We start from the raw sequence: 23,038 nt of genomic DNA, 5'->3' as shown, positions 1-23,038 counted from the left end.
TCTGGGTGAATCTCTATGAAGATGAAGAGCTATCAGAAATAAGAATAAATGTGAAAAGGGTTCAATATTTCTGCAAGAAGGAGAGCATTTCTGCCTGTTTTAGTGATAGTGTTAGTTCTGATAGAAGTTCCCTGTTTGCCACAAGTGATTTAACATCAACTTGGACAACTTGGAAGGCATCAAAATACAATCTACTGGGGCAGCACGGTGGCTCAGTGGTTAGCACTGCTGCCTCCCAGCACCAGGGTCCCGGATTCAATTCCAGCCTCAGGCCACAGTCTGTGTGGATTTTGCACATTCTCCCCATGGGTGTGCTCCGGTTTCCTCCGACTCTCCAAAAATTGCCCATAGTGATAAGTGCATTAGTCTGAGGGAAATGGGTCTGGGTGGGTTACTCTTCGGAGGGTCAGTGTGGACTGATTGGGCCGAAGGGCCTGTTTGCACACTGTAGGGAATCTAATCTAATCCAACTTCAGTTTATTTATCAAGAATTCTTAAACATGGCCTGACGTCCATTTTAAGGAGCTCATCGATCATGATCTACTGTCCAGGTTCGGCCCATTTTCTGGCAGTAGTTACATGGGAGACGGCTGAAGGGTGGTCACTTTTCCGGGTGCCCAGCTGTTTGCCTGTTGTGAGGCCCTTCCAGTGTGGTTTCTATGGGGATTCAGCTGGAATATCTGCCCATAGATGGATAGGCTTATTGGAATGATGTGCCAATGGCAACACACCAGCAGATGTTCCCTTACTGGTGCCTCAGGGAAAACCTCAGAATTTAGCAGACACTTCAGCTGCTGGCAGAGGCTTCGAAAACCTAATGACCCACAGTAGGTTGACCAGAAACGGGAGCACCAACCCACTATCGCCAAATCCATTGGGATTTAATCTGCACTTATTTTCAAGCCACCCTTGTCTTAGGCAGCTCCTGCCATTCTTCCATTTTATGCTGTCCATCATTCCTTAAAGATGGGCAAGGAGCCTTCCGAACAAGTTCCTCGCTGACCACCGCCATGATATGAATGAAGTTAAAAATCCCATGATCCCAACCAGAGCCAGAGCTGAAAAATGTGTTGCTCGAAAAGCGCAGCAGGTCAGGCAACATCCAAGGAGCAGGAGAATCGACGTTTCGGGCATAAGCCCAACCAGAGTCAACCAACAAAGTGTCTCCACAGCACCTGGTGAAGTAATAAATGACACAGTGATATTTTCTGCTGCCTGTGAGGATGAATTCTAACTTCAGAGTCCACAAGGGGTATCCAGATGACTTGCTCTGCAACAGGCTCAGGGCTGATTGTCTAATTAAGAACGCAGCAAGTTTACAGATCAGCAGGAAAGGCATCTTGTATTGCAAATGATGCCCCATCCTTCCTTGAAAAGGTCAGCCCTTCCATTCATTATTCCTGTGCTTCTCCCATTTTGTGCTTAATATTAACACATGACTATGCAGAATACATGGATTGCCCTCCTTCCTATTAACATGGGAACTATTTTTCAGTGCAAACATGCAGTGAAGACAACTAAATGGAGAGTAAGTATTTTTTAGAATACGATGCTTTGGAGTGGCAACAAATTGTCAAATATCCCAATTTCTGTGCGGGAAGGTTCCTGTACATGGAATGGGGAAGGCAGTCTTGGATTAGATTGACACCTACACTAGCCTTTCCTCAAAACCTCTGCTGATATCACTCTTAGATTTTCTTTTCTCTTAGTCAATGCCTGTTTTTGATACAGGAATTGATTCAGTCTTGAAAGTGCCAATTTCTCCATCATACAACAACCCATTTCCATTAGACTTTGTGAAAAAAGTGCTTTCCAGCCAAACTCCTAAACAGCTTGGCATTCAGTTCACATCCCCTTGTTCTGCATCCTCCTTATTAAATCTTTTTATCAATTTTAAATGCTTTGATTCACTCGCCCCTCTATCCCCACAGTGACTAATGTTTGCACAATCTGTCCCCAAAATTGAATACTCTATGTCCCAGTATAATTTCTGTTGAATCTGTACTGTAGCTCCCATGAGACCAATACATTTCTCCTGAGGTGCGCTCTGACAGGGTCATAACAAGGTTCTGGAAAACTGAAGCATAACTTTCTCCTTTTTTGTAATACGGTCTCCTTGAGATAAAGGTCAACCTTTTTCATTGCTTCTTGGCTCCAGTGAGCTAACATCAATTGATTAGTCAATGTTGACTCTCAAATCTCTTTGCTCCTCCACAGTTCCTCAGTGTTTGGAAAATGCTCCGTCTCATTGTCCTGGGGTCCAAAATGGATGTTGTTGTTCTTTTCTGCATTGAACTGCAGTTGGCACGGTTTTTCCCACACACTAAATCCGTTTAGAGCACAGAAAAGAGAGCAGGACTGAATTTGGTCTGTTCAGGTTCATCAGGGTCTTCAGTTGTTTATGACTTAGATGGAAGGATCAAGAAATAAGACATCCCATTCTGTTGACAGCTCAAAGGTAGGTGGGAGCTGGGCTGCAAGGGGAAAAGATTGCAAAGCTATCCAAATAGGGCAGTAGACAAGGGGGTTGATAGTTGGCATATTAAATGGGAAAGTGTGACATTGAGATTGGTCTGCTCAATGGGCTGTTATCCATGCGCTGGAATCTAGATATCTCGTGACGCTTGCATTTTTCATTGCCACTTTAACATGACATCTGCTTTCATAACCCAGGCTATGGTGAAACATTCTGTTGCTTGGTTCACTGGAAAGCCCCTTCCAACAGTGGCAGTCCCAGTCCAGGGCTGTGGGAAGCAGCTGGAGAATTGTATGCTCTCTTGCTGCTGGTGTTGTTGTTGCTTGGGGGGTGTGAGCTGCACACATATTGCTCCCACATGACACTGTTCACCTCCTCTGTCGTTGCTCCAGTGTTCAATGGAGGCAGATTGGAGGCCATGTATTTGTCAGCGCTGGTGAATAATGATAGACAGGAGGTCCTGTACAGTGGAGTAAAAGGCAAAGTTGCCACAGTCTTGCCAGGCCATGGGGTTGATCTCTCATTAGAGAGAGAAAAATGACTGGTAATGATTTAACCTTGAATAGAATCCCTTTAGTGTGGAAACAGGACATTCAGCCCATTGAGTGGATCCCAATCCTCTGAAGAGTATCCAATCCAGACCCATCCCCAACCCCATCTCTGCAACCCTTACTTCCCAAGGCTAATCTCTGAATACTATGGGGCAATTTAGGATGGCCAATCCAGCCAAACCTGCACATCTTTGGACTCGAGGAGAAAACAAGAGCACTAGAGGAAGCCCACACAGACCCTGGGAAAATGTGCCAACTCCACTTGGTGACTGCAGGCTGGAATCGAACCTGAGTCCCTGGTGCTGTGAGGCCTCAGGTTAGAGGAGAGTCCTTCTTGGGAACTTCAGCTCATGTGGGAATTGAAACCTGCTGTTGGTGTCATTCTGCCAGCCATCCAACCATAGAGTCACAGAGTCACAGAGTCATACAGCATGGAAACAGACCCTTTGGTCCAACCGTCCATGCTGACCATGTTCCCAAACTAAACCAGTCCCATCGGTCTGTCCTTGCCCCATTATCTCTGTAGAACTGCTAATATTTAGGCACTCTCTAAATTACTGCACTGTGAGTGGTAAACAGTTGAATGTAACCTCTGGTTTTTAAGGCCCATTTCTAGACCATTAAAACCTGTATGTGAACGAGGATTAAAACTCAGTGGTTTACAGCATTTGTGAGAGTGTTGGTTCTGACATGAGTGGAGATGGTTAGGGGAAGGGTTTTGAAGTACAATAAAGGGAAGGTTTTGACTCATTAGGATCGACCGGCGTATGCTGATTATTCCATTGGCCTCACCTAAATGTCTTCGTTTTGAATGGAAACAAGACCATGAAGTGATAAACACTAATGTCTGCTCCCATTTCTTTAATTGCAGAATACTGACTACACACCGGGGACGTGGCGCCGAACTGATGTACACTTGGAGAATCCAGAATATCACACCAGATGGTATTTCAAATATTTTCTAGGAAAAGGTAATGCCACAAAAACTGGAAGTTGTGTTCTTACAGGTCCGTCAGTGTGAAATGGCTGCCAACAAACTACTATATACGGAGAGCTTGCACTGTGTGATGGCCCAAGTCGACCTCTCCTCCTGCTCTGTCGTTTGTATTGTTCCAGAGCTGCATACCATTCAATTTGTGTAGATTATAATTTCACAAGTTTTGGGTTTGACCTCAGACATCAAAAGTCTTCACTTGCCCTGTTAGTCATTGTTAGGAGACTGAAGCACATCCACCATGACCATGTTATATTGTCTGGCAGCAACTTGCACTGTACCCACTGTAAAAGTGCTTGTATAAGCAGTTTATTGTTCTCAGACTGGTAAATGTTTAATGTGCAGAAATAGGCTGGGCTGAAGCTTCTACTTTCTGAGAACATTACAGGAGAATATGGTGTTATGGTACAAACACTGACTCATTTTACAGTGCCCATCCCACCAGCTGTTGAAACAGGATACTGCACTTGATGCTGTAATGAATTTGAACTTGTCACTGTCTTAGAGATTAGTTTTCCATATTAATTATTCTGCCATTGTGAAAATTGCTGAGAGACTACAATCTAATTTGCACAGATATTAAACATGAAGATGTTGGAAATGATCCAAAATCTGGAATATTTCCTATTGAAACTTAATAAAGAGAACTGAAAAAATCTATCGCTCCCCTCTTCAGTTACATCTCACCAAGATATCCCCTTCATGATAACAGATTTTAATAACTACTCAAGTTCATGTGTTCAACACGCTGGAACACCCTTGTTCATGTGTGGAATAGTTGTTGGGGCATTGTAGGTAACAGGTGCCCACAACTCGTGAAGAGAATCCTTACTAAGACCATTAAATGTTAAGTGATCCAGCCTGTGCCCTGTTAAAACTGAGTTACACATTGGACTATGAAGTTACACTGAAGGCAATATGAAGCCAAGCAACATGAGATAGCTCCAGGAGCTTTTACCTACTCAGGTTAACGTGTTCAAGAGCCAGGCCGAGAACCTGAGTGACTCTTCCATATTTTCATAATCTATAATCATTGTTGTCCACTCCAATCTCACTGATCCCTACCTCTGCAACCTCTTTCAGTTCAGCACACCAGTCAGTAATTAGCCTGACCAATGCAACTCTTCTCTTTCCTATCACTTTCACTCCCTGTTCACTCTCCCCTGTCTCTCTTAGCTCCACCACTGGCAACAAGTGTCAGTTCTCCCAACCTTGTAGATTCTGGAATTTACACCGGTGATCCTTTCCCCTTCCTACTTTCTTCCCTCCCTCTCACTCACCTAGCTTCCGAAATATTTCTTAACAACATTGTATCCTTTCAGTCGTCTCCCGCTGCTGGGTGTACAGGTTCTGTAAAGCACATTGAGACATTTTGTTAAAGATGTCATTCCCTCCACATTCAGATTGAGACTGAAGGGGGATTAAAACTCTCATAGGTACTGGTTATAGCTAAAGGTTAAAATGCGAGTTGCAGAATTCAGAGTCCCCACAGACAGTCAGTGCTGAAGGCTGAGGGACATTGAGGTTCATAGCCTGCTTCTTGCGTGGACCCTATTTCTAAAAGCTTCTATTTTATCACATCATTCACAAGTCTGTTCAGCAAGTAAATAGCTGTTTGCTACAAACCTGCTGGCTTTTTTCCAGCTCCCTACAGCATTACTGCAGGGATAAGACCAATCTGACATGCACTGACCATGGGATAGTCTTTATTAAAGGATGTTTTATGGTGTATTTCAGGAGAGTCTAGAGAAATGGAATTAATTTCAACTTGCATGAAACACTATAACCAAAGGCAGCAGCATGACAGGGCAGGAGATGCATCTTACCACCCAATGTTTTCAAAGTTTGTTAGCCAGGCCCAATACAATGTTAAGTGATTGTGAATGGAGCTGAAAATGTGTTGCTGGTTAAAGCGCAGCAGGTCAGGCAGCATCCAAGGAGCAGGAAATTCGATGTTTCGGGCATAAGCCCTTCATCAGGAAATTGTGAATGGAATTGTGCATCTTGAAAATGTGCTGGATGTTTCAGACTTCAAGCTGCATATTTCCAATGGCCCAGGCTTTATCGTATATTCATATTCAACTAGATCCAACTACATATTCAGATGAAGAGTAATACCATCACCAGAATTCAAATTGTGACAGGTAACCTTACTGATTAGACTTATTCATGCATGAGGAGATTATACAGAAGCTGATAGAATAAGATAATATTGCTGTATAAATACAGTTGGTCAGTATGGAAGCAGCTCTCCTTAATCTATGAAAAGCTTCGCTAAATTGGAAAGAGCTTTTGAAACGAATGACTGAACGTTGCTGCAAAATGTTCAAGAGACATCCTATGAAAAAAGTCAACTTTCTGCTCACTGCTCAGTAAGGGAGATGGGAACCTGAGGTGCAGTTCCAGTGCACAGGAGGGTGAGAGGAGGGGGGGAATGGACAGGATTTCAGGGTCACAGGAATGTGCTGGTAGACAGCAAACTGGTTTGAAGTGTGTCTACTTCAATGCAAGGAGCATCAGGAATAAGATAGGTGAGCTTGCAGCATGGATAGGTACCTGGGACTTCGATGTTGTGGCCATTTCGGAGATATGTATAGAGCAGGGTGAGGAATGGATGTTGTAGGTTCCAGGGTTTAGATCTTTCATTAAGAACAGGGAAGGAGGTAAAAGAGGGGGAGGTGTGGCCTTGTTAGTCAAGGGCAACATAACGGTAGCTGAAAGAACTTTTGACGAGGACACATCTACTGAGATGATATGGGCTGAGGTTAGAAACAGGAGAGGAGAGGTCACACTGCTTGGAGTTTTTATAGGCCTCCGCAGAGTTCCAGGGATGTGGAGGAGAGGATTGTCAAAACGATTCTGGGTAGGAGTGAAAGGAACAGAGTGGTCATTATGGGGGACTTTAACTTTGACTGGAAATGCTATAACTCTAGTACGTCAGATGGATCAGTTTTTGTCCAGTGTGTACAGGAGGGTTTCCTGGCACAGTATGTCAAAGGGCTGACAAGAGGGGAGGCCACATTGGATCTGGTACTTGGTTAATGAGGATCAAGGAAGAGGCATTATCAATTCTAGAAGGAGTGAAAATAGACAAGTCCCCTGGGCTGGATGGAATTTATCTGAGGATTGTCTAGGAAGCCAGGGAGGAGGTGTTGGAGCCTTTAGCTTTGATCTTTAAGTTGTCATTGTCTACAGGTTTAGTCTACAGAGATCTGGAGAATTGTAAATGTTGTGCCCTTGTTCAAGAAGGGCAGTAGAGATGACACAGTAGTGAGCCTTATGTCTGTTGTAGGAAAAGTTTTGGAAAGGATTATGAGAAATAGGATTTTTAATCATCTAGCAAGCAACAATTTGATTGCAGATAGTCAACATGATTTCGTCAAGGGCAGGTTATGTCTCACAAACCTCAGTGAGTTTTTAAGAAGGTGATCAAGCATGTAGATGAGGGTAGGGCAGTTGACATGGTGTACAAGGACTTCAGTAAGGTCTTGATAAGGTTCCACATGGTAGACTGTTGGAAAAAATGCAGAGGCATGGGATTGAGAGTAATTTAGCAGATTGGATTAGAAACCGGCTTTCTGCAAGAAAAATGGAAAATATTCAGCCTGGAGTCTGGTTACTAGTGGTGTGCCACAAGGATCTGTTTTGGGATCACTGCTGTTTGTCTTTTTGTATAAATGACTTGGCCGCAGGCGTAGGTGGATGGGTTAGTAAGTTAGCAGATGACACTAAAGTCGGTGGAGTAGTGGACAGTGTGGAAGAATGTTACAGGTTGCAGGGGGACTTGGATAAACTGCAAAATTGGCAGTTGAGAGGTGGCAAAAATGGAGTTCAATGCAGATAAATGTGAGGTGATTCACCTTGGGAAGAATAACAGGAAGACAGAATACTGACTTAATGGAAAGATTCTTGGTGGTGTGGATGTGCAGAGGAATCTTGGAGCCCATAGACATAGATCCCTGAAAGTTACCACCCAGATTAATAGTGCTGTTAAGAAGGCATATGGTATGTTAGGTTTTATTGGTAGAGGGATTGAGTCCTGGAGCCGTGATGTCATGCTGCAACTATACAAAATGCTAATGCGGGCTCACTTGGAATATTGTGTACAGTTTTGGTCTCTCCATTACAGGAAGGATGTAGAAGCATTGGTAAAGGTGCAGAGGAGATTTACCAGGATGTTGCCTGGTCTGGAGGGAAGGTCTTTTGAGGAAAGGCTAAGAGACTTGGGTCTATTCTCATTGGAAAGAAGAAAGCTAAGAGGGGATTTGATAGAGACATACAAGATGACCAGAGGATTAGATAGAGCAGACAGTGAAAGTCTTTTTCCTAGGATGATGTTGTCAGCTTGTACGAGGGGGCATAGCTACAAAATGAGAGGTGATAATTTTAAGACAGATGTCAGAGGCAGGTTCTTTACTCTGAGAGTGGTAAGGGTGTGGAATGCCCAATCTGCCAATGTAGTTAACTCAACCACATTAGAGAGATTTAAACAATCCTTGTTTAAGCACTAGGATGATGAGATAGTATGGGGGATGGGCTTAGATTAGTTCACAGGTCGAAGGGCCTCTTCTGGGCTGTATTGTTCTATGTTCTATGTTCTATGCTCAAAGCCCAGATGGAGCAGGCCCGACTCCAAAACACTGGGAAGTGATTCAGTCAATAGCGAGCATTTATGTCACTTGATAACATCTCTAATCTCTAGTGCACAGTTCACAATAATTCCTCTAACAACCTGCCACTTCAAACCTGAGGTTCATTAGCTTCCGGACGAGGCAAACTTTGATTTTGAAATTCTCATCCTTGTTTTCAAATCCTTCCATGACCTTTGTTATTATTGTCACGTACCGAGAATAAAGTGAAAAGTATTGTTTTGTGTCCTAACCAGACAAATCATACCAAACATAAGTCCACCAAGGTACCTCACCTCTCCCAACATCCTAATCTCCTGTAACCCAACAATCCTCAGAACTATCAGGGCTTATCTTATTCTGGCTTCTCAAGCATCTTTTATTGCTTCACCATTAATAATAGTGTCTTTTGTTACACAGAAATAAGGCTGTGGAATTTCCACCTTAAACCTTTCTACATCCCTTTCCTCCTCTAAGATTCTCATTAAAACTGCTTCTTTGAACAAGCTTATGGTCACCTGTCCTAATATCTCTTTACATGTCTCAATATAAAAATGTTCTCTCTGCCGTCCTGTGTAGTGCCTTGGTCTGGTTGCCATGTTAGAGGTGTTATGTGAATGGAGCTGTTGTTGAAAATGGTTTGTGATCAAAAGTGCTGCAAGTAATTATGTCCAATGCATTTAAATAGACCATGAAACCAACACTGATATGGAGCATAAGATGGCAAGGCTCCAGATGATTAATTAGCTTGATAGGGGACTAAAATTGATTTTTGAACTGATATAACTGAGTTTTATTCAGATGCTGAAACCTCTATTTGCATTTTACAATATTGCAAATTTAAGACAAGGTATTCAAATATTATTTTCTGCTCAACAGAATGTGCTATTCTTTCCAATCGGCCATACGTATTTGCTGTTATGAATTCTGGGATGGAATATGTTGCACTTTATTCTGAGTTTCCATTGGCTTTCAACTTGAAATGATCAAATAAACATTTCTGTGTCTGTTGCAGACTATAGTAAAATCAGTCACTTGGCTCCACTTGGCTGCTTGGTAACTAGTTACTTTCTTTGTACTTGTTATGATGATGTTGAACTCCGGCTGACGGGGTTTTCACCAGCTTTGGAGTTGTTAACAGTAAACTTTTTTAACTTTAACTACTGAGAAGCAGTAGCAAAATATTATTTGTGGAATTGGACTTCTCGAAGAGATATTCTCGTTGAATGTAAATGGCGTGTTTCTTTTGTATTATTAAGATTGAGGATAAGCAAGTTGACGGTAAAGATTGATGAAGTAACTCAACCTCATCCTTTCATGAATGGGGGCAATAAAGGGGCTGGAGTGTATAATTCCACAGCCCTGTCTGACCCTGTCTGCTGTTGGTTTCCTTTGTTTCCTTTGGAGTTTCTGTAGCACTGCCCCCTTAAGGAGCTGTTAATTAATTAATTTAGTTTAAGTTGATTTACTAGTTTTTCAAAATTCTATAAGGAGAAGACATTTTGTTACAATATCCCTTTCTAAAATGCGGCTCATTAAGTAATTAAGTTTATTTAATTTGGCGGAGAGGTAACACCAATTCCAACAAGTCCTGGTGAATCTATCCCAGCAGTCACTGGGTCAGAGGTCAGATCAGTTTTTCTTCATGTGAATCCAAATCAAGCAATGGGACCAGACGGAGTACCAGGCCGTGCACTCAGGGCATGCGCAGATCAACTGGCAGAGGTCTTCTCAGACATCTTCAACCACTCCCTGCAGCAGGCCACTGTCCCTGCCTGTTTCAAGAAGGTCAACATCATCCCTGTGCCTAAGAAAGCTCATGCAGCATGTCTCAATGATTACCGCCCAGAGGCCCTAACTTCGGTGATCATGAAGTGCTTTGAAAGGCTGGTCATGGCATTAATCAACTTCACCCTTTCCACTACTCTTGACCCACTCCAATTAGCCTGTCAGACCAACAAATCCACGTCAGATGCCAGATCACTTGCCCTTCACTCCTTCCTAGAACATCTTGACACCAAGAACAGCTACATAAGAATCCTACTCATTGACTAAACTTCAGCCTTCAACACTGTTATCCCCTCAAGACTGATTACTAAACTTAGTGATCTCTGTCTCAGTCCCACTCTCTGCAACTGGATCCTCAGTTTCCTGACCCACAGGCCACAATCAGTGAAGATTGCAGACAATATTTCATCCTCACTAACACTCAACACTGGAGCCCCCTTGGGGTGTGTTCTCAGCCCTCTACTGTACTCACTGTATACCCATGACTGTGTCGCCAAATACCAAACTAATGCCACTAAAGAATTCGCTGATGACACCACATAGTTGGTCGAATCTCAGATGGTGATGAAACAGACTACAGACGGGAAGTGGTAAATCTGGAAAATGGCGCACTGAGAACAACCTAGCTCTCAATGCCAGCAAAACCAAGGAACTCATTATTGACTTTCGACGGGTTGTTACACATGCCCCCCTACACATTAACAGCACAGAGGTGGAACGAGTGGAGAGTGTCAAGTTCCTGGGAGTGGTTATTCACAACAAGCTTTCCCAGTCTCTTCACGTGGACATACTGGTTACAAAAGCCCAACGGCGTCTCTTTTTCCTCAGGCAGCTGATGAAATTTGGCAGGACGGTGAATACCCTTGCCAACCTTTCTCTGTGCGCCATCGGGAGCATTCTGTCTGGATGTATCACCACCTGGTATGGCAACTGTACCATTCAAGATCAGAGGCAGTTACAGAGAGTGGTGAACTCGGCACGGACAATCACAAAGGTCAACCTCCCATCTACAGAATCCATCTACCAGGCCTGCTGTCAAGGAGAGGCTGGCAGCATTCTCAAAGATCCATCCCACCCTGACAATGTTTTTCTACAACCTCTACCATCAGGGAGAAGGTACAGAAGCCTGACCACACATATCAGTCAGTTTTGACACAGTTTCTACCCTACTCGTGGGCGGCACGGTGGCACAGTGGCTAGCACTGCTGCCTCACAGCGCCTGAGACCCAGGTTCAATTCCCGACTCAGGCGACTGACTGTGTGGAGTTTGCACGTTCTCCCCGTGTCTGCGTGGGTTTCCTCCGGGTGCTCCAGTTTCCTTCCACAGTCCAAAAATGTGTGGGTCAGGTGAATTGGCCATGCTAAATTGCCCGTAGTGTTAGGTAAGGGGTAAATGTAGGGGTATGGGTGGGTTGCGCTTCGGTGGGTCGGTGTGGACTTGTTGGGCCGAAGGGCCTGTTTCCACACTGTAAGTAATCTAAGTAATCTACTGTTGTTAGAATGCTGAATGGACTCACAAACTCTTAACATTCGTCTGTACCTGTGTTTTTATTTTCGCTGTTTACCTATTATTTACTATCTATGCTACTTAACTCTGGGATCTGCCTGTATCGCTTGCAAGACAAAGCTTTTCACTGTACCTCGGTACACCTGACAATAAATAAACTCAATTCAATTGAATTCATTTGATTGACTGGTTTTTGAAAGAATCTAAATAGATTGGGGAGGTAGTGCAGTGGTAGTGTTTCTACCTCGGGACCAGGAGATTTGGGTTGAAGTCCCAACAGCCTCTGAATTGTCTACTAACATTCTTGAACAGGTGGGTTAGCAAATTAAAAATGGACTGGGGCCAATTGTCTAAATTGTGTGTGTGTGTGTGTGTGTGTGTGTGTGTGTGTATTTGGGAGTAATACCCACAGCATGGATGCAATGCCATTCCAGCTGAGGTAGAATAGAATCCCTACACTGTGGAAGCAGGCCATTTGGCCTGTCAAATCCATACTGAGCGTCCAAAAGGCATCCCAACCCGAACCCAACCCTGAATTTATCGATATAACCCTGCATTTTCCATCGCAAATCCACCTAACCTGATTCATCCCTGGACACAGTGAGCTATTTAACATTGCTATTCTACCTAACCTGCACATCTTTGAATTGTGGGAGGAAACCGGACCACCTGGAGGAAACCCACGGGGAGAATGTGCAAACTCCATACAGTCACCTGAGGCTGGAATCGAATCTGGGTCCCTGGCACTGTGAGGCTGTGTCGACTTGGGGCAGTCTCCTACCCCACCTCTCAGAGTGGAAGTCAATGGCAACCTGCTACTGACAAAAAATTGCCAAGAAAACAGCTCAGGATGAATCATAAAGAGACAATAAGCCAAGGAGATGCCTTTAGGCAGAGCACCATGAAATGGTTTTGACAGAAGGCGCAAAACCCTCGACACATGGCCAATCAGCAGCTCACTGAAAAAAAAATCCATTGGCCCAGAGATGAATGAGAGTCAAATTATCTGAAATAGACAAGAAAGCATCCATACTATGAAAAAATGGGATGCTGGGCTGGTAGATGGGTAGTGGTATAGCAGAGGTATGTAAATGCTCTGTTCTGTCGATAAATCCACTGTCAGGAGTAGAAGTTGTGTTGAGATTTCAACTTGGCCATCTGGTTGGGAATCCATTTAACACTGAACAACAGTGCCCAGATCTTGGCAGGACCAAGGTGTGTATCTCTCTCTCTCTCTCTCTCTGGAGTGCCACTCTTATCTCTGCTGGAGTAGTTACCACTTCACTCAACATAATGTAAAAGAAAGTTAATATTGTTTCCGTGCCTCGCTTTTCAAAACATTGATTTACAAACCACTATCAGGTCCAAAAGAGTGGCGATAACTCTAAATTCTGTCGAGAAGTTCTGGAAATTCAAACAGCTGAAGGCTCTAATAATATAGCAGAGTCTCTGGATGCTGTGGCTGCCTGTTTGGCTCACCCTCATGATATGACTCATAGCCCAGTGATACTTTATGGTATTTGTGCCTTTTTTAAAAAAAAACTCCTGTCTGTCATACAAATCTGTCAGATGTGAAAATGCTTAACCTCCCATCAGTTTTTGCCCCATTTGAACATATGTGCAGTCATCGAATCCACACGATTACCACAAGCATCCCATATTTGAATTATTAATTCATTTTACATCCACATAAAAACATATTTATCATTTCCCCACGGATTTTAACTTGCCTGAAATAATTAATTGTCAGATCATAATTTTACTATTTTAGTAGTGTGTGAGATTTATCGATAGGAACAAGTTAGATTTTCTCCGATGTTAAAATGGCTAGCACACTGCAGAAAGATGGAAAATGAAATCACATTGTTCTGTGGTAACATTATTTCAGAATAATCTTTTGACGGGAGAGCAGAAGGAGGAAACAAGACAGCGACAGTTTGAGATTGCTCCGACATACACTGTTTGCCAGCCCAGGTTCATTCAACATATTCCTCCGTGTCAGAAGTGGGTACTGCAGATGCTGGAGATCAGAGTCAAGATTAGAGTGGTGTTGAAAAAAATAGAACATAGAACAATACAGCACAGAACAGGCCCTTCGGCCCACGATGTTGTGCCGAACATTTGTCCTAGCTTAAACACCTATCCATGTACCTATCCAATTGCCACTTAAAGGTCACCAATGATTCTGACTCTGCCACTCCCACAGGCAGCACATTCCATGCCCCCACCACTCTCTGGGTTAAGAACCTACCCCTGACATCCCCCCTATACCTTCCACCCCTCACCTTAAATTTATGTCCCCATGCAACACTCTGTTGTACCCGGGGAAAAAGCCTCTGACTGTCTACTCTATCTATTCCCCTGATTATCTTATAAACCTCTATCAAGTCACCCCTCATCTTTCGCCGTTCCAATGAGAAAAGGCCTAGCACTCTCGACCTATCCTCATACGACCTATTCTCCATTCCAGGCAACATCCTGGTAAATCTCCTCTACACCCTCTCCAAAGCTTCCACATTTTTCCTAAAATGAGGCGACCAGAACTGCACACAGTACTCCAAATGTGGCCTTACCAAGGTTCTATACAGCTGCAACATCACCTCACGACTCTTGAATTCAATCCCTCTGCTAATGAACAGTAATACACCATAGGCCTTCTTACAAGCTCTATCCACCTGAGTGGCAACTTTCAAAGATCTATGAACATAGACCCCAAGATCCCTCTGCTCCTCCACCTTACTAAGAACCCTACCTGTATTCCGCATTCTGATTCGTCCTTCCAAAATGGACAACCTCACACTTGACAGGGTTGAACTCCATCTGCCACTCCCCAGCCCAGCTCTGCATCATATCTAAGTCCCTTTGCAGCCAACAACAGCCCTCCTGCAAAGGCACAGCACGTCAGGCAGCATCTGAGGAGCAAACGTCCTTCATCAGGAATCAGGAATTTAAGATTCCTCCGTGTCCCATGCTGCTGTCTTGACTCAAAGCCTCAGTCAAAAAGCAAATGAGCACCAAAATAACATCTGACTCCATGTAGAAAAACCATCCAATCTTTTCTTTAAAAGTCAAAAGCTGGAAACATCTAGGACAGTATTGCTTGGTGAAGATTTGAAAACCTTCCAAGTCAGCCAGTAGTGACAAATTACACTTGTGTCAGCATCACCAATGATGTTGTAAAAGCCCTAAACAGAAATGTGATTGGATAGCAGAAAAAAAGTTGACTTCCAGCCAAAGTTGTTAACTCAACGATAGCCTAGCCAAGGAAGTAGGTTTTGAGGAGTGCCTTTCATCAGGAGAGCAAGAGGCGAGAGCATATCTGGAGCTATGAGCCTGAGAGTGCAGTGCCAATGTTGGGATGAAGGAACTGGGAGAATCAAAGATGGCGGGAACTCACAATTCTCTGAGGGTCTTACGCCTGGAGAAGGTTACAGAGCTGGAGAGATGTGAAATGGTGGAGGGATTTGAGCATGATAGTAAGGAATTTAATATTAATCTGCAGTAGGTCAGAGATCTTCATCAGTTGGGCAAATGGGCCGAGGAAGTGTAAGGTCTTGAGGTGTGTTGCTGAACAAAGAGACCTTGGGGTGCAGGTTCATAGTTCCTTGAAAACAGAGTGACAGGTAGACAGGGTGTTGAAGAAGGCATTTGGTACCCTTGCCTTTATTGGTCAGTGCATTGAGTATGGGATGTCATGTTGTGGCTGTACAGATCATTGGTTAGGCCACTTTTGGAATAGTGTGTTCAAATCTGGTCTCCCTCCTATAGAAAAGATGTTGTTAAACTTGAAACTTGTGAACCTGTACAGGACATTGTTTGGGCATTCAATTCTAGTCTCTCTATTATAGGAAAGATGTTGTGAAACTTGAACAGATTCAGAAAAGATTTACAAGGATGTTGCCAGGGTTGAAAGGTTCAAGCTATAGGGAGAGGCTGAACAGGCTGGGGTTGTTTTCCCTGGAGTGTCGAGTGAGGGGTGACCTTAGGTTTAAGTCATGAGGGACATGATTAGGGTGAATAGACAAGGTCTTGTCCCTGGGGTGGGGAAGTCAAAACTAGAGGGAATAAGTTGAAGGTGAGAGGGAAAAGATTGAATAGAGAGCTAAGGAGCATCTTTTTCACGTGTATATGGAATGAGCTGCTAGAGAAGGTGGTGGAGGCTGGTATCATTACAACATTTGAAAGGCAACTGGATGGACATATGAACAGGAAGGATTTAGAGAGATATGGGCGAAATGCTGGCAGGTGGGACTAGATTAATTCAGGATATCTGGTCGGCATGGATGAGTTGGACTGAAGGGTCTGTTTCCATGCTGCACAACCTTATGACTCTATGATACTGAGTAGAGGGGCGATGTATCCTGTAGATGCAGGCAGCAGGGGTTTGCATCAGCTTAGGTTCATGGAGAATGAAAAATGGATGTTGGTCAGGAGAGCATTTAAATAATCCAGTGTTGAGCTAGCAACAGCTTGGCTGAGATTTTCAGTAGGACTAGAGGCATTATTAATGAGGTGACAATAGGTGGTCTATGTGAGAGAGAAGTTCTGGATATTAGATATTTGCTCTGGATCAGCTGGACACCAAGGTTTAGGGAGACTGGCATCATCATGAAACAGTGAAAAAAACAATGAAACATGAAACAATAAGTGGGACAGAATCCGCATCCAGGAATGGAGCAGTAATCGGGATTGAAGCAAAGCCTCAATCCTTGCCGTGTTTATACAGCAACAAGAAAGGTGGTAGGCTGTGCGGTGTCAAAATGGATGTTGTTAATGGGCCTTACACTGTCTCCCTAACATCAATGTAGGAAGACCAACACTCGGGCACTCCAGCACTGAAGGAGAAAGTTCATCATCGGCTTTTCAGCTGCCAGGGATAAGCAACAAGTTGCAATACTAGTTTTATCCACATCCCAAGGTGCAAGTTAAAAATGGACTTAAAATGGAAGAATTCAGCTAATTTAATCCAGATAAGTGTGAGGTGATGCACTTGGATAAACAAGGAAAGCAAATACTTGATGGATGGGGATTACCGAGGGTCAGAGGGACCTTGTGCATGTCCATCAGTTGTTTAAGGGAGCAGGACAGGCAGATAAAGTGGTTCAGAAAACATATGGGATACCTTTCTTCATGAGTGGTTTTATTGCAGAGACCCAGGTAGTGTTCTGGGGACCAGGGTTTGAGTACTGTCACAGCAAATGGTGGAATTTGCATTCAGTACAAATCTAGAATTAAGAGCCTAATGATGACCATGAATCCATTGTTGATTGTTGGAAAAACCCATCTGGTTTCACTGATGTCCTTTAGGGAAGGAAACTGCTATCCTTACATGTGACTGCAGACCCTCAACAATCAGGTTGATTCTTAACTGGCTACAGCTAATTAGGGATGGGCAATAAATGCTAGCCTTGTCAGTGACACCCTCACTCCATGAATGAATGAAAAAAAATAGCTAAGGCATCAATTTAAGAGCAGTGAGGGTACGCTTGCAGCTGTAGAAAATGTTGGTTAGGTCACAGCTAGATTATTGGCTGCAGTTCTGGAGCTGAAACTGTGTTGCTGGAAAAGTGCAGCAGTTCTGGAATCCACATTATAGGAGGGATGTGTTTTCATCAGAGAGGAGATTTACCAGCATATTGGAGAGTTTTAGTTGTGAAGAGAGGTTGGATAGACTGTGGTTGTGTTCCTTGGAGCAGAAGGGACTGAGGAGGTATGAAATTATGAGAGGAATTGACAGGAAGGAACGTTACCCTTGATGGAGCGATCAATGACCAGGAGGGAGGGGTATAGGTTTAAGGTAAGGGGCGGGAGGTTTAGAGGAGACATGAGGAAAAGCCTTTTCACCCAGAGAGTGGCGAGAATCTGGACTGACTGCTGTAAGCATGGAGAGAGAATCCCTCATAACATTGAAGAAGTATTTAGATGTGCACTTGCAGTACCAAGTCATACAAGGTGATGGACTAAGTGCTGGAAAATAAGGTTAGAATCATTAGATGACCGTTTTTGACTTGCAAGGACTCGATGTGCCAATGGCCTGTTTTCTGTGCTGAAGACCTCTATGACTGTAAGAGGAGGAGCCATCACCATCAGGTCACATTGGAAACAGGTGGTATGGAATGGTACACGGTTAGATCTGGTTTTGTTCTGTGTCAGGATGTTGAGCTTTTGATGTGGAACAATCCAACCTCCGAGCTTCGGGAAGCAAAGGCTTGCTGCTGGTCAATCTCCTTGTGTTTGATATCTTTGTTGACAGGCAGTCTGATGGATTGGGTGGTGAGATGCCGTACTAAGACGCTGTGGCCATTTCATCTGGCCCTAGTTTCTGCTGGTCCAAGATGGCTTCCCAATGGGTGGAGAAACCAGTTTGAATGAAGACAGACAAAATAAAGAGTACAATTCTAAAGATGGTGCTGGAGCAGAGTGACTTGGGTGTATATGTGTGTAAATCATTGAAGTTGGCAAGACAGCTGGAGAGCATGGTTGATAAAGCAAACAGTTTATCCCAGGTTTTGTTAACAGGAGCACAGATGCTTTTTGTGGACAGGACATAAACGAACAGACTTCCACTTGAAGTCAGACATCTGATGTATGTTGTTTACTAAAACACAGCCTTGGTCCGGAATATCCATACTTACATTATACTCAGCATGCATTCTGCCTCAGCGTAAGCCCAGTTCACGCATTACCTCTTGCTAATTGACCTATATTGCCTCTTGGTCTAGCAACAGTAGAACATTAAACTTCTCACCCTTGTTTTCAGATCCTTCTTTATCTTACCCTCCCTTTTTCTGTAACCTCCTTTGGTTTTGCAAATGAGCCTCAGAGATCTCTGCATTCCTCCAATCCAGGCCCACTACACAATCCCAGTTTTAACTGTTACATAATGGATGGCTGAGCCTTTAGCTGCCTAGGCTCTCAGCTTTAGTATTGCCTTCCTTAGTTACTCTAACCTCTCTCTCCTCCTCAACAACTATCCCTCTGAGTAAGACTTTAGGAAGCTGATATAACTAACTTAACCTTAATGTGGTTTGGTGTCGAAATTCACACTTGAAATGCTGCATCAGAAGTTTTTGAATGATGCATATGAACAGCATATGGATTTGGAAAGGAACCATAAAGATGGTGTCAGGCTGTTATTCCTTCCATCAGTTGAACAAGTTACAGTGTGCCATCTCCTGCTGCCTCAGGATTTTGCAGACTGTGATGACTCTGTTCTGACAGCTCACAAACTGTGCCAGGATTGACGGGGCTGCCTGGTATAAACCCTTCCTGGATTTGAACTTGTTCCATAAGGAACCATGGCCTGTTGTGGTATTTTCCCAAATAGCTGATATTCAGGTGAGATGAGATCTGTGTATCATTTCATTTTCTGCCTCAGTAAAGTGTGACAGGAGGGTCACCTATGGCTCAGTGGTGTCACTCTTGTGTCTGGGCCAGGAAATTTAGGACTGAGGACTCAGCCCAGAGATTTGACTGCAAATGTTTAGTTTGACAGTCACTGCCTTGTCTTTTGAATGACTGGTTCACCCGAGATTCCTGCCTGTTCTGTTGAGAAGGCAAAAGATGCTGTGACACTATTTTGTAAAACAATATTCTGACTAATAGTTCATCCTCAGTGAACATTGCCAAGAACAGTTTAATCTGCTCATTACCAAATTCTTCTTGTGATCTTTCCTACGTTATAACACTGATGACTCTTCAAAAGTACTTTATTGGAGATCTGCTAAAGATACTTCATCAGAGATCTGCTAAAGGTACTTTAGTGGAGATCTGTTATCATGGTTTGCTGTATTTGTCTACCTTTTGCATTTCACTGTGATTCATCTGAAACCACTCTGTGACTTTCATTTTCCATCAATGTGTAGATCAACCCCTCTTCCTATCCTCCACTTTGCCCTCGAGAAGAGATCTCTGGTGCTTTTCAACTCCGATCACTTGGCTGAAATGCTGACACTTTATTTTCCTGAAGCCACATTTTAGAGTTCTTTTGCCCTTGCAATTTTTAGTATCTCTTCATGTGACTTACAACATGTAGATGGGATCCTTAACAAATGTCTTTACATCCATATTTCAAATGCCTCTATTTTCTTCCAAAGATCTTCATTAATTGTCCAGGTTTTAGAGGGTTTCAGCTAAGTGGATAGACTAGCATCTTGCAAGCTTTTTCCTCGTGTAGGTTTGAGTATTCTTTACACATCCTTCATCTTCACAAAATTACTTCTGCTTATCTATATTCTTCTTCTGTCTTCTGTATCGCATCTGCTTTAATTTGTCTGAAATTAATGAACACTTATAGTGTGGGCTAATCCAGGAGAATTGACAGACATTTGGAAATGGTAAGTCATTTGAAGTTTTTGAATAGATTGCAGACTGAGTAATGGAGTACAATGGATGTCAGAGTTTTGAAAATTCAGGTATCTCACATGTTGCCACATAACTTCAGTATGTTTGCCACATATGGAATTGAGTAAGGCATTTGATAAGGTTCCTCATGGTAAACTCATGGAGAAAGTGAAGTCACATGGTATGCAGGGTGTTCTAGCTAGGTGAATAAAGAACTGTTGAGCAACAGGAGACAGACAGTAATAGTTGAAGGGAGTTTCTTGAAATGGACAAAGGTGACCAGTGGTGTTCCACAGGGATCAGTGCTGGGGCCACTGTTGCTTGTAAAATACATAAATGATCTGGATGAGGGCATTGGTGGTCCAATCTGTAAGTTTGCAGATGACGTGGAGTAGCAGAAAGCATAGGGACAGTCAAAGAATACAGCAGGATACAGATAGACTGGAGAGTTGGGTGGAGAAATAGCAGATGGAGTTCAATGTGGGCAAATGTGAGGTAATGCATTTTGAGAAGTCTAATTCTAGAGCGAACTACACTATAAACAGAAGAGCCTTGGGAAAAGTTGATGAGCAGAGAGATCTGGGAGTTCAGGTCCATTGTATCCTGAAGGTGGCTGCACAGGTGGATAAGTGGTCAAAAAGGCATATGGTGTGCTTGCCTTCGTTGGATGGGGTATTGGGTATAACAGCTGGCAAGTCGTGTTAAAATTGTACAAGACTTTGGTTCGGCTGCATTTAGAATACTGTGTACAGTTCTGGTTGCCACATTACCAAAAGGACATGGATGCTTTTGAGAGGGTGCAGAGAAGATTTACAAGGATGTTGCCTGGTATGGAAGGTGCTAGCTATGATGAGAGGTTGAATAGGTTAGGATTGTTTTCATTAGAAAAAAAGGAGATAGAAGGGGGCCTGATTGAGATCTACAAAATCATGAATGGTGTAGACAGAGTAGATAGAGATGAGCTTTTTTCTCGGGTAGGGATTTAGTAATGAGAAGTCACACTTTCAAGGTGAGAGGAAAAATGTTTAAGGGGGATACACGTGGAAAATACTTTACACAGAAGGTGGTAGGTGCCTGGAATGCGTTGCCAGCACAGACCCAGGCTTCTTGTCAATGGAACCATGTTTCAGATTCAGTTGGGTTGGAAGAACTATAAATCTGCGTTTATCTTATCATGTTCTTTGTGAGTGGTATGAAGTCAAATCATCAAGCTTTAGGCTTGAGGATGTTGTAAATTGTTGCCCATTAGAAGCAGTTTTGCTTTAAAAGCAGATGTGCTCAGCAACTTGGAGAGGGCTATGGTTGTGTGAGCATTGCATATTAGCAACATCTATCTTGCCTTGCATAGCAAAACTTTCATTATGCAGTCTAAAGCAGCCAGCAAACTCCTCCCTGCAACAATCTGTCTAAATTATTACAGCAGATCCAAAGACAACAGCATTGTATTGTATGCTATTTTCTCACTCCAGATTTTATTTATTGCAAGCAATTATCGGTGTGCCTTTCCCTGATCATAGTGATTAATGCAACAATGTATTGGAAAGAAGTAATGTCTTGTACAAGTCAATAAACATGCATTTTGTTGCATCATACAGCTTGTAATCAACATTGATTAATGCTAATCTTGTATGACAGAAGTACTGGTGGAAGACCTGTGTGTTGAAAAGTCATATTCTTATTCAGAAAGAACCCCATTCCATATTAATCAGTATATATATAAATTTACATCTCACAAAGGGCATGCTTCTTCTTTTGAAATCTCACATGTTTCTGTGACATGTTTGTGTCATGTTTTCTGTGTCGTGTTCCTGCATCATTGTCAATTGTTATGTTAACATTTCCCATTGAAGTTTCTATGTCAACTGTCACAGCTACAGGCCTTGTCCACAAGGTGGCTTGGATTTTGTACTCTCTCCCTCTCTCATCAACTTTGTCATCTTCTGTATCTTGATTAAAAAGCATCTTGTATTAATCAAATGGCCATGAGCTATGTCAGAGGCTATCTATTGGTGATCTATTAGAAGTTATGGAAAGTGTCTACTTACACTTTATCCCTTGCAATTGTTAATGATGCCCCTGTTATTGTAAAGCAATCTATTCTGCATCATACTGTAAGTAAGCATGGCAGATGTGATATGACTTAAAATAATATGAAGATGGAATGAAGTACTAGTTAGTGAATATGATGCTATCCTGTATGAATCATCTGAACTTTGTACAGTGCTTGCAGTCGTTGAGTTAATCTTGATCCCTTAATCGTTATTTTGGCAGAAATTGTTTTGCATTTTGTTCTGAAGACACTTGCAAAGTCATCAACTCCAAAGCAATTCCAGTCTCTGAAGAAAGGTATTTACATGTTTTCAGCTAATGTACTGCTGGTATAGGGCTGAATGGCCTCTTTCTGTGTCGTATTTTATTCATTCATGGGCTGTACATGTCGCTGACTGGGCCAGCGTTTATTGCCTGTCCCCAGTTGCCCTTGAGGAATTGCCTTCTTCAATCACTACAGCCCTTTGATGTAGGTAGGTCCACGATACTGTTAGGGAGGAAGTTCCAGGGTTTTGACTCAATGACCCGGAAGGAGCTGAGATATTTCCAAGTCAGGACGGTGCGTGACTTGGAGGGGAACTTGCATTTGATGGTGTTCCCATGTATCTGCTGCTTTTGTCCTTCTTGGTGGAAGTGGCTGCGGATTTGGAAGGTGCTGTTTCAGGAGACTTGGTAAATTTCTGCAGGCATCTTGGAGTTAGT

At 43.1% G+C, this 23,038-nt stretch overlaps 1 protein-coding gene across 5 annotated transcripts in view; it reads left to right on the top strand.

Moving 5' to 3' along the window:
• garnl3 (GTPase activating Rap/RanGAP domain like 3) overlaps positions 1-23,038 on the top strand; it is a 444,876-nt gene that overhangs the window by 213,149 nt on the left and 208,689 nt on the right. For all 5 annotated transcript variants that reach the window (XM_060841087.1, XM_060841090.1, XM_060841088.1 and 2 more), the window contains exon 4: positions 3,899-3,998. In XM_060841087.1, coding sequence (XP_060697070.1) covers positions 3,899-3,998 — 100 coding nt within the window. The remainder of the gene's footprint in view (positions 1-3,898; positions 3,999-23,038) is intronic.

The sequence above is a fragment of the Hemiscyllium ocellatum genome, chromosome 21, assembly GCF_020745735.1.
Source record: "Hemiscyllium ocellatum isolate sHemOce1 chromosome 21, sHemOce1.pat.X.cur, whole genome shotgun sequence".
In the NCBI taxonomy this organism is placed as follows: domain Eukaryota; kingdom Metazoa; phylum Chordata; class Chondrichthyes; order Orectolobiformes; family Hemiscylliidae; genus Hemiscyllium; species Hemiscyllium ocellatum.
The sequence above is the reverse complement of the archived record's forward strand: the minus strand, read 5'-3'. Positions and strand labels throughout refer to the sequence as shown.